The sequence below is a fragment of the Zalophus californianus genome, chromosome 9 (assembly GCF_009762305.2).
Source record: "Zalophus californianus isolate mZalCal1 chromosome 9, mZalCal1.pri.v2, whole genome shotgun sequence".
NCBI lineage: Eukaryota > Metazoa > Chordata > Mammalia > Carnivora > Otariidae > Zalophus > Zalophus californianus.
The window spans coordinates 60,163,678-60,175,175 of record NC_045603.1 but is presented as its reverse complement, the minus strand read 5'-3'; the positions used below and the strand labels follow the sequence as shown (position 1 = coordinate 60,175,175).

Below are 11,498 nucleotides of genomic sequence, written 5' to 3'. Positions count from 1 at the left end.
TAGAAGCTGCCGGTCGGGCCCCGCGGAAATGGGCGAGCATAATCTCCTGAATCCCGGGTTTGTGGGGCCGCTGGTGAACATCCACACGGGAGACACGTTCTACTTCCCCAACTTCCGCGCGTCCGGGGCGCAGCTGCCGGGGCTGCCTTCGCTGTCCTACCCGCGCCGCGACAACGTGTGCTCGCTGCCCTGGCCGTCGGCGGAGCCCTGCAATGGCTACCCGCAGCCCTATCTCGGCAGCCCGGTGTCGCTCAACCCGCCCTTCGGCCGCACGTGCGAGCTGGCGCGAGTGGAGGACAGCAAGGGTTACTACCGCGAGCCGTGCGCCGAGGGCGGCGGGGGCCTGAAGCGTGAGGAGCGCGGGCGCGAGCCGGGCCCGGGAGTCGCGCCGGGGGCAGCGCTGCTGCCGCTGGAGCCGTCGGGGCCGCCCGCGCTCAGTTTCAAGTACGACTACGCGGCAGGCGGCGGCGACGGTGGCGCGGGACCCCCGCACGACCCGCCCTCGTGCCAGTCACTGGAATCCGACTCCAGTTCGTCCCTGCTCAACGAGGGCAACAAGGGCGCCGGCGCGGGCGACCCGGGCAGCTTGGTGTCGCCTTTAAACCCCGGCGGCGGGCTCTCGGCCAGCGGTAAGGACCCCGGCCCGCTCGTGCGGCGTGCGCAGGACCGGACAGCTCACCGGGGCGGGCAGTGTAGGACTGAGCTAGGGCCGCCTGCGGTGACAGAATGTGTGGTGAGGAAGCGCTTCTTTCAAAAAGAAGTACGGGGTGGGGGGGGGGGGCGCCTATAAACATGTAAATATCCCCATAAAAGAACTGCAGAGAGTCCCATTAGCCGACCTGAGGCTGGAGGGGGCAGGGAGCTCCGGAGAAGGGGATTCTGACAGACATTTCCCCAGGCCTGGGGGTGGGCGGTGGGGACCGAGAGCTTGGTCCCCGCTCTCTATGGCCTCTCCCTCCGCCTTCGCACAGGCTCCTACCTACATTTTTCCTCTTAAGAAACGCCACTGGACCCGGTTTGCTCTGGCCACTCGCTCCTGTCTGTTTTAGCTGATCAGGGACCCCATCCTGGAGGATGTGAAAGGAAGGGGCCAGGATATCCGGGAGAAGAAGAGGTTTGGGGAGAAGTGAGGGGATCGGAACACAGAAGGGTCAGAGATAGTACAGCGGGAGGTAGGGTTGAGGAGGCAAGGAGGAGTGAAAGGGGAAAAAGAGAATGATGAAGCTGGGGTAGTTGGTGGGGATGAGGGTCTGTGTAGAAGAGAGGCGATGAGACAGGAGAGCAAGGGCCTGGGATTGGGCAAGTAGGCCAAGGTGAAAAGGGCTGGGGAAGGACCAAGGGTACTGGGCTTGTCACCTCTTGGTCCTCTGGCCAACGCTGCCGGTTCGTCTCCACCCAGGCGCGCCCTGGTACCCGATCCACAGCCGCTCCCGGAAGAAGCGCAAGCCCTATTCGAAGTTGCAGCTGGCGGAGCTGGAGGGGGAGTTTCTGGTGAACGAGTTCATCACGCGGCAGCGTCGGAGGGAACTCTCAGACCGCTTGAATCTTAGTGACCAGCAGGTCAAGATCTGGTTTCAGAACCGGAGAATGAAAAAGAAAAGACTTCTGTTGAGGGAGCAAGCTCTCTCCTTCTTTTAGGGGGCAAGACACGGGCACCGGCACCGGACTGAGCCTGTCTCTGGCAGAGAGTAAGAGGGGGCGCTGCCTGGGACACAGTCCCCGCTTAGAACGCCAGGCATCTCTGGCAGGCGCTCCCTGGACATCCTCTTGTCTGTTTTGTTTGTGGTTTTCTCCCACACACCCCCCCCAACAGGCTCTGCCAGGTCCCAGAGAGAAGGGAAGAACCCAGCCAGGGAGGGAGGTGCTGCAGGCAAGGGATAGGCACAGGGAAGGCTGAGGTGCTGGGGAGGAGCTGGTTTGCAGTGGGACTGGGGCATTTGGCCTCAGGCTGAGGATCTGGAGGAAAGGTAACCCAGGCGTTCCCCCCACCACCACTTTCCTTCCATGGTCTTAAGTCAGTCAGCCTGCTGTAGGCAAAAGTGGGGACAATGGAACCAAGGCTCCTCAAACTCCCAGTAGTTGGGATTAGGAGAGGAGGGAGCAAGAGTGGAGGATCGGTGGAGAGATTGGAAAGGGTTAGGGTAGCTCTGGAAGGGCAGGAGGAAGTGTGGGAACCTAAGAGGAAGTGCAGTTTGGGAGACCAGAGTGATCAGTAATGCTCAAGTCCACTGGGGTCTGGTCCTCTAGGCCTGGACACCGAGCAGACGGAGGTACAGGCGTTTGGCGGACCTGACTGCGGACAGGGCGATCATCAGCCTTATGTCCCCTCTAGGGCAGCCTGCCCGAAAAGTCTCCTGGTTCCCTTTCCCGAAGGCCCTGTCCGCCCATTCGCTCACAGGTGTGTTGCCATCCACTCTTCCCGCCGCCTAGGCGGCTGCGGACCGGAAGCCGCAAGCACGGGACTGCGAGCTGAGCGGATGCAGCTCAGGTTTAGTAGCCACCCCAGGGACCCCCCACCTGGCCCTCCAGGAAGCCCAAGAGGCTGTGAAAGAGGCTGTGAAGCCCAGTATTGATTGACCGGGAGAGTTTCTGGCAGCCGCGGCTACCGCTGCTGATTCTCCCTACCCCGCTGGCGTTCACGGTCACGGCCGGCCACAGGCTGGACCGGCATTATTTACGAGGCAGGAGGAGAATCTGCCCCTAAAGGGGCTACCGGCCGCGGAGGCCCCTGCTCAGCCCGGGTTTCCCAGGCTGGTGACAATGAAGGAGGGGGGCGCTGCTGCCCCCCACACAACCCCTTTCTCTCTTTTACCCACCCCACTCCAAACGCCCCCCAACGTGGCCCTTTGTCTCAGGATCTGCTGCCTCCGCCTCCCCCTGGCCGGCGAGCCGCCGAGTACAAGGACCAGAGCAGAAGGAGGGGCACATCCCCAGAACCGCTTGGAAGCCAGAGTGGCTTCTTCAGCCCAGGGCCTTTCATTCATAGCCCCCTTCAGGCCCCAGCCCCAGCCCAATAGATCTAGGCTGGCTTAGGAGAGAGGCAGTGAAGAAGCCCCACCACACTTTCCTGCACTCCGTTTTTATCCCTCTTGGTGAGAGTCCCTCGACCTCCCCATCTGCTGACCCACCCTTGCCAGGAGTAAGAAGGTGAGAAGAGGGGCCTGATGGGAGTTAAGCCCAGCACGCACAGTGTGAACTGGTCTGCTAGCTTGGTGTTCTTCCTGCCTGGGAAGAGTCTCCCCTAACCCACCCTCGAATGGCAATCCACAGAGCCTCCCACTCTCCCACCAGCACACAGCTTCAAGTCCCTGTTACAGGATTGTGCAGAGGCATGGGCAAACAGAGGCACAGCGGAGCCCAGCACCCCCACTGGGCCTATGCCACTTTCCTGACTGTACTTGTAAGCAGTCAGCCTCATGTCCCCAAATACAGCCCCGCAGAGTGGCCGTACAATCACTTGCCCTCATCCTCCACTAGGCACCTGACACACTTCACCACTGATATAAACTTGTTTCACCTACATACAAGTTTGCAGAAATCAGCACCATTCCAGCTGTGGGCACAATCCCTTCTGGGCTGGCCCTGGGTATGAGGCGCTCTCCCCTTTGCCTGGTCACTCATGTACCCCTTCACGCAGCCTCTCCTGTGACCTTGTGGGCTCTGGGGTGCTGGATTCAAGCTTCACCACTCCAGCCTGACTCCCACAGCCTAGTAGAGAAAAGAGACCAGAACACTCCAAAAGGGGTGGTGGTACAAAGATATGCAATATTCTCTTCCTGTCGCTTTAAACTTGACTTCTGTGAGCTTCTCTGTCAATCTGTGTCCTGTTCTCTTGTGTCCGTTGCTAGTACCTAGTGTAGTCTCTGTGGGTAGATGCCCTTCCCAGCTCTCTGTAGTGTGCCCTCCTATTCAAACGTCTGTCTTTAGCACGTTTTCCCTTCATATAGTCCTTGTACAGAGTTGCTTCATCATATTAATAATAATAATTAAAAAATGACTGAACGATGATGTGTTTTTTTGAGAAAGAATTTTAAACTGAGTCCCCACACATGGCCTCCTCTGCCCAGAAAGAACGGGATCCCCATTCCTAGCAGCTCCCCCTCTTGATTGTCTCCAGCTCAGGTGAATAATAAAAATAATAAATATAATGATAAAGGAAGAACGGTGCAGGGGCAACAAAAATATACGAGCAACCAAGATCTGTTGATGAGCTGCCAGCTCTAGTCCCAAGCAATTACTAGCAGAGAGAAAATTGGGGGGATAGAAGATTGGGGGGAGGAGAGGGATATCTGAGGAGTCATGGGGTCATAAAAATAATGTAGACAGCCCAGAGGAGGCTGAAGCCACCTTCAGGGCCAGAAAGAGGAAGTCTGAGCTGCAGGATCTCCAAGAAGTGAAACCACAGTAGGGCCTCAAGCAGGTTGGAGCAGGGATAGCAAGAGTGCCCTGGGATATGGGGCAGGGGCTGGTGGAACCACACTTTAACCCCAGTGTCTAACCCCATGGCTTCACTCTGAGAGCACATTTCGTGCCCTGCAAAATGACTAGGTAGGGGACTAAAGACCCCTTGGAGCTGGTGAAATAGGCTTCATCTCTCTCAGCCAACAACCCTCTCTGAGCCTTGCCAGAGAGAGGCCCAGGCGGAAGCCAGAGTCTGGGTTCCGGCAGAGCCCATGGGCCCCCTGCACTTCCACTTCACCCCTTCCTTCTGGGTGGGACATCCTCCCTCTGCCTCCACCCTTGTGCCTCTGGTCCCTGAGTTTCCCTTTCTCACAGCCTGGCTCCAATCAGGGAGTCTCCCCCAGAGTCCCCTTCCACCCTCCTGGGTCTGCTTTGAAATACCAGGGGCCCCCACGAAGCCCAGCATCCAAGCCACACCTCCTGCCTTGAAATCTTTCTTTCTCTCCCTTTCTTTCCTTACTCCTAGAAAAACTAACAAATTTAAATTGAATCCCATTCTCCTTTTGCTCCTAACACACAGCTTGTCTTGTGCAGCTGAGGGGTTTGGGCAGGAAGGAAGATCCCAAGCTTTGGGGGGGTCACTCATACAAAGGCCTCCACAGAGTACAGGCAAAGCTGGGGACAGGGTAGCTTCTGGCAGCCATGAGCTGGGAGAGGGACTGGGTGGCTGGCTGTGCCTGGGTCTGAATTAAGGGGGGGGGGGGTGGTGGAGGGTAGGAGTTGAATCCCAGTGAACCCAGGCCAGAGACTACGATCTTCTTAGGACACATCTATACAGGAAGAATTAACAGTGAAGGTATTTCTGGCTAAAAAGAAGGGAGGGAATTTAAGGAGGTCAGGAATAACTGGCCTTTAATTTATTCCCTTGATTTATTCCCAGAGACACTGCAGATCTGAGAGAGGAGGTACCTTGCTGGGTGGTGTCTACACAGGTCCCAGAACTCAATAACTGGGGAGACTGTCAGAGAAGAAAAGACACTATAACCTCCTCCTAATGGTTAAAAAACTTACCCTTGGTCTCTGGGCCAAAGAGAATGTCATGGTTGGAGCCTCAAACCAAATACTCAGGGTAAGGCTGAACTCTGCATCTGGGCAAGGATTGCATCTATTTTGCAACTTTTTGTCTGGTTTAAACCCTCAAACTACAATTTACTCCATGGACTTTAAGACAAAGAATCCCGTGTCTCTAACTGGGTCTTGAGGAGCAAGAAATGGAGAGAATTATCTGGATAATTCAGGTAGAAAATATATCTGCTGTTGTGTATTTGTAAGTTTATACCATCCCTGGCCCCGGTTATCCACTCAGTTCTACTCCACTCTGACCTGCATAGACACAGCTCGGGTATTTAAAGCCGCTATTGAGCGGGCGGGAGATGGGCCCGGCAGCCGGGGTCCTGTGGATGCTAATGCAGCCGGAAACCCGGCGCGCGATCGATGGCTCAGACCCAGAGCAGAGCAGGGACCGCCAGTCCCATCTACGAACAAAGCAAACCCCCGGGACCTTGGGTTCCGGACAGGCGGGAGCCCCAGACCATCCTCCCCGCCATTACCAGGAAAATAGGAGCGGTTTTTAGGCCCCGGGCCCGCGTGGGAAACGCACCCCGGAGCCCCCAACCCTCTCTGCGCGGCGGGCACAGGGAGGCGCCGGAGGGTCCGGTGTAATTCAGCGCGCGTTGAGCTGCAGGCGCCGGGTCCCGCAGCCGCACGTCTGCCGAGCCTCAGGCCCGCGCGGCCGCCTTCCGGCGTCTGCCTCCGTCGAGACAGAGCTGCGGGTTTTCCGTGGAGAAGCGTGCGGCCCGCGCCCGCCGCCCCGAACGCCCCGCACCGCTGCGGCCCGGCGCCGTGCTCGCAGTCGCCGCTCAAGGGGAGGCCCCGAGACAAAGACGCGGCGGCCGCTGGTGGCCGACGCGGGCGCCTGGAGCCCTCTGTGGCCTGGCCCGGCGGAGAGGGCTCTGGGAGGTCGGTCCACGTCCCCGGCCGGCCCGGCCCCGGCCCCGGCTTCGCTCCGCTGCAGGGCCCCGGGGAGGGGAGACCCGGCGCGCCTCTCAGCCCCTGCTGCCCCGCGCAGCTCTCCGCCCAACAGCCGCCAGCAGCGCCGGTCGCCGCCCGAGGGCCGCCGGGCCCCCACCAAGGACGGGATGACCCCTGCTGGCCGGAGCAGAGGAGGCCGCCGAGCCCCGCCCCGCCCAGCCTCTCAGCCCTGAGCACCCTGGGCCTGGGCGCGCCCCGCGAGTTTGTGGGAGATCTGGAAGAACAGTCCGAGTCTCAGGCGCTGCCACGCAGCGGAAACCAGGCGTCTCTGCTAAATGCCCTCCCTCTGCTGGGCCCGCGGCGTCCCCACAGCGGCCGTCCGCCCTTGCGCTGGGCTTCTCACCGCCGGCGGCCCTGGCCCCTAAAGCCTGTGCCGCCTCCAGGAGCCCGGCACCCGAGGCGAGGAACTGGGCTCACATGAGACCAAACACAGCCGGACCTTTAGCCACTGTGGCCCAGCCGGCTGCCGGTGGGTGATTCCTCCTCTCTGAGCCAGAGCCACTTCCTGGAGACCTGGAGACAAGCCTGGAGACAAGGCTTCACTTTGTCAGTGTCCACGTCCCAGAGTGGAGAACTTCCTTCGAGGACAGGTCTGCGCGGGTGAAACTCGCCGGCGGTTCTTGCTAGGAAATTTCCCTGTGAAAGATGCATAGTCCGTATGCGGGGCCTGGGAAAGATGTTTCAGAAAACACACACTTGGCGGTACAGCCAACATAACCGATATATTGAAACAGTCTAAAATGCACAGATATCTATATTAGATGTACATACTGGGCATGGAAAATATATTTCTCTAGAAAACATACATACAGAGGCACTTTTATTTGTATGGGAAAGCAACCTTCTGGGAAAAGGTTACACATAGCATGGATAAACACCACTTGTAAAGATTCATTTACATAAACGGTACACTTGCATATATATCCTACACAGGGAATATACAGTCCTCATCGATTTAGCTACATAGATGTATCCATTCCATAGGGTATATAAAATCATACATGGAAAATGCATCCAGATATTAATGTGTCCACATAAAAAGTGCATGGAAAATACATATTATTATATATACACAAATTGAGTATCTACCCAATGTATGAAAAAATACGTTCTATAAATTAGTTTGTTTACATGGTGTGTGCGTACCAAATACATTGCAGTACATTCTTTGAGCGCACATATTATTGTATTTATAGTACACATTTATTTGGCTATCTTACAAACAGTAGCAGGAAGGAAGCTCAGGCATTGGCAATAACAATCGCCACCGGCTGAGCCTCTTTTCTTTCTATTATTTCCATCTTTTAAAAACCCCTTCTTATGTCTATATGGATTATTTATATAAGTGGTCTCCTAACTCAATTTCCCTAGTACATCTCTTGCCGAAGTCAGGGTCTATATTTAGTATCCCAAGTCCTGCTTGCAGCAGGGTCTGACTGCATAATCACAGCCTGTATGGAATGAGCATTATATAATCAGGTTACCCCTGTGTCTCAGGACTTGTTCTTCTAGACCTAAGATAAATATATTAGAGACTTACTCTAGGCTGCCAGTTAAGAAAGGCGGGGGAGGGAAGAGGGAAGTGCAGTGACCTGGCAAGTTGTGTAACAGGCAGGTTGGGGTAAAGGCAAGTTCTAGGTGTATGCTGGGCACTCAGGGTTCCTGAAAGCCAAAGTTGGTTTAAAATTTTTTTAAATTTATTTTTAAAATCTCCAGTGGAGAAAGACTCATGAAGTAAAGGCTGGACCTGGTCTCCTACGTCCCTCTCAAACCCCAGAGCAGCCCCACTCCCTCTCAGCTAACCAGGAAGAGGATTGTACCCCACCTAGCTCTTCAGCAGCGGTTAGCATCCTTAATGCTGGCCAGATCTACACCCGTAGCAGGGCAAGTTTACCCTGGAACCGATGTTTTTCTCAACAAAATCCACTCCTAACACTTTCGGAGAGGCAATAATAGCTGAAAGCATTTTCTGACCCTGAGCGAACTCTGTTTTGGCCCCGGAAAAATGAGTCCCACTTGGGTCTTTCTTTAGTAGCTAAAAATCCGAGACTACCTGACACACGCCTATGGAAAAATTCTTTGAAAGACAATGCACTCACACCCCGCAGAGATATTGTTTATGGGTTCCGTGTAGACACTGCCATATTTTACTGTCCAAAGGAATCAATTAATTAGTGCCTCGCCAGTCCCCGCGCCAGCCGCTGCTTGGCTGAGCGTGAGCGGCTGAGATAGATGTGCGTGGCCAGCTCGCTGGTCTTGTTAACAAGCCTTGTCATAAAGATGGAGATGATAAGGAGAGCGCGGAAGCCCTGGCAGCCGCGAGGGGGGTCTTCGAGGGCCAGCCCACAGCGTGTGGGGCAGCGGCGGCCGGCCGAGTCAGAGCCAGAGCCCTCGCCGGGTGCTGCTCCGGCATCCGCTGCTCGCTCGCGGTATCCAGTCTTCTCCCCTTCTGGGGCGTTCACGCTGGGACTCGGATAATTCCCTCTCTTCTCCGCTCTTCTGAATTTTCCCTTTTCTTCATCACGCCCCAAATTTAAAAAATTTTTTGAATAAAAATATGTAAACCTCTGTCTGTGAGTGCCTGTCTTGCTCTCTGCCACATTTGTTCCGAGACCTGCTGCCTCCTCCTTTCCCTGCATTACTCCGCGTGGTTTCATCTCTGTCTGGAGCTCTTTTCCCTCTCTGGCTTCATGGTTGCTTTTTCTACCAGGTTGGTGCTGGCTCAGGCCCCAGTGAGCTTATAAAAAAATAATAATAATACAAATAACCCCTGGTTATCGTTCGGCAGAGTTAACACCCCCTGATAAGCCAGACCCCATGATAAAAAAAACCCAACCCTGGATGTAATTGCTGGTTTGGGTTGCAACACTTAATTCTGTTTAGTCTCACCAATGTGCATACTTAACGAAGAGATATTGATATTAAAGAGCAGGGGGGAATTAATTTTACCTTTATGGTCATCTATTAAGAGCATAAGATGATCTGAGTCTCCTTTAAAGGGACCACAAAAGGGGGGAGGGAGAGAGAAGGAAAGGGAGGGGGAAGGGAGAAATATGACCGAAGGCGAACAAAGATCTTTGCCTGAAGAAACAATGTAACACTAGACAGAACTATAAAGTCTGGGAATGTAACAACGCAGGACCCTCTCAACTTCCCCCATTTGGAATCTTGTCCCTTGCACTTCCTGCTGAAATCCCAATCCTGACTACACAGCAGTATTCAAGGAAGAATTCATGCAATTATCTGGATAATTGTAGGGAGAGAGAGAGAGAATGAGAGAGAGAGAAAGCATTTCCCTTTTATTGTCTGATCCTCTCTTGTGTCAGTGCAGAGGGGGGGGGGTGTTATATGGGATATGGAGGAAAAGGAGGTAGTAGGGTCTCCCAATGTCACCCTGTGACCTACAAGATGGCTATTCCTGAACCAAGAAGGTCCAAGGCAGGAACTCATAGATTCTTAAGAGATTTTGAAGGCTTCCGTGATCCAGTTTCATTTTCCAAAATATTTGTTTGGTTTTACTCTGTCTGTATAGATCTGCCTCATCTAGTATTGTAATTATCACAAGTAAGCGAATAATAGATAATTATAGGGGTGTTGATAATATCATTTATTTTATAGCCACACAAGATATGATTAGAGTTAATGTCAGAGGCTCTGTTGGAGCCTGGAAGGCACCAAGAGGTACGGTAGAGAGAGAGGCCAGATTGTCTTTCTCTTTCCTATTGTTAATGTGTGTGTGAATCTCCAGAAATCCCCAGTTCTCTAAATCCCCTCTCCAGATGTGTTAAGGGAAATCTCTACAATTTTAGGGGTTGGAAGCTCAGAGAAGGGCAAACAATTTGGTACTTAAATCTCTCCCTTAGTCTCAGGGCCAGTAGTCTCTGCTGTCCCATGTTCCCCCACAATGAAGGACTTCACCCTCAGTTCAAGACTACTAAGGTCACAGAGACTTAGCAATTTAGGCCAGTGAGAGGAAGACAGGGTCTTACCAAAACCAAGTTCATTGTCATCCTCAAGTGGGCACTGGGTCCAGAGTGAAGCCCCCTTTGATCCCAATTTGGCCTTCTTTCCTGGACCTCTTCCCCAGAGACACCTGGATGGGGGCAGAAATCAGGTTAGGGCCCTGGAGGTTGGTTGGGATGGGGATGGGGAAAAAACTGAAAATATGCTTTCTTGTTTCTGGGTTTCAGAACACCAGAAGCCAGAAGCCTGGGCGGGGGGGGGGGGGGGGGGGGAGATTGTGGTAGAGAGCCAGGCAAGAGAGTCAAGGGAAACCATGAAACAGGAAGACAAGAATAAAAGGAATGAGTGAAAGAAAAGGGACAGGAGGAGAAACCACAGGGAATAAAGGAAGGAAATAAAAAGGAAAAGCTAGAAAAGGAAATAAGACAGAAAAACTGAGGAACATTTAAAAAGGAAAGGAAGATTTGAAAGCGAAGGAGAAGAAGGAGGGAGAACAGAGGCCAGGGTCTGCCCGCCCTGCGCTCTGCCAGGCTGCCTGCAGCAGTCTGGGTGGGCGGGGGGCGCCATGACAAAGTGAAGGTCAAGTTAGCATCGTACCTTATAAGGAAGGCGTCGGTCCTCCATTTCAGCCTTTCTTTCTGCCTGGACATGGCCGTAGCATTTCTAGGCTTGTAAACACTGGACTCTTTGCGGCCTTAGAAAAAAATAAAGACCCCCTTCCTTCCTTTATTGGGGGTGAGCTCCACCGGCTGGGGGAAGCAGCGGACAGAGAAGTCAACTAATGAAGACTCCGGGAAACTTTTCTCTCCTTCTCTCTCTCTCTCTCTCTCTCTCTCTCTCTCTCTCTCTCTCTCTCTGGCTCCACTCCCGCCAGCTGGGGCTCCCTCCCTCCCTCTCTTTCTCCCTCCCTCCCTCCCTCCCTCTCTCCCTCCTCTTCCCAGCCCAACGCCTCTTTTGCTCTCTGTATCTCTGGATCTTCCGCGTCTCTCGCCACTGTCTGTCTAACTCTGGGCTCCGTCTTTCCACACTCCCCTCCCCTACTG

General features: G+C 54.3%; 2 protein-coding genes across 2 annotated transcripts; one reads left to right on the top strand and one right to left on the bottom strand.

Moving 5' to 3' along the window:
- On the top strand, positions 1 to 3,310 carry HOXC12 (homeobox C12). Its single transcript, XM_027594669.2, has 2 exons — positions 1 to 629; positions 1,400 to 3,310. Exons 1-2 carry the CDS (start codon positions 29 to 31, stop codon positions 1,636 to 1,638), a joined length of 840 nt encoding a protein of 279 aa, XP_027450470.1. The 5' UTR covers positions 1 to 28; the 3' UTR covers positions 1,639 to 3,310.
- Positions 3,311 to 7,318: 4,008 nt separating this feature from the next.
- On the bottom strand, positions 7,319 to 11,254 carry LOC113922677. The gene is made up of 3 exons (XM_027594864.1): positions 11,053 to 11,254; positions 10,482 to 10,585; positions 7,319 to 9,229 (listed from the first exon to the last, which is right to left on the bottom strand). The coding sequence occupies exons 1-3, from the start codon at positions 11,103 to 11,105 to the stop codon at positions 8,664 to 8,666; spliced, it is 723 nt and encodes a 240-aa protein (XP_027450665.1). The 5' UTR covers positions 11,106 to 11,254; the 3' UTR covers positions 7,319 to 8,663.
- Positions 11,255 to 11,498: the final 244 nt, after the last annotated feature.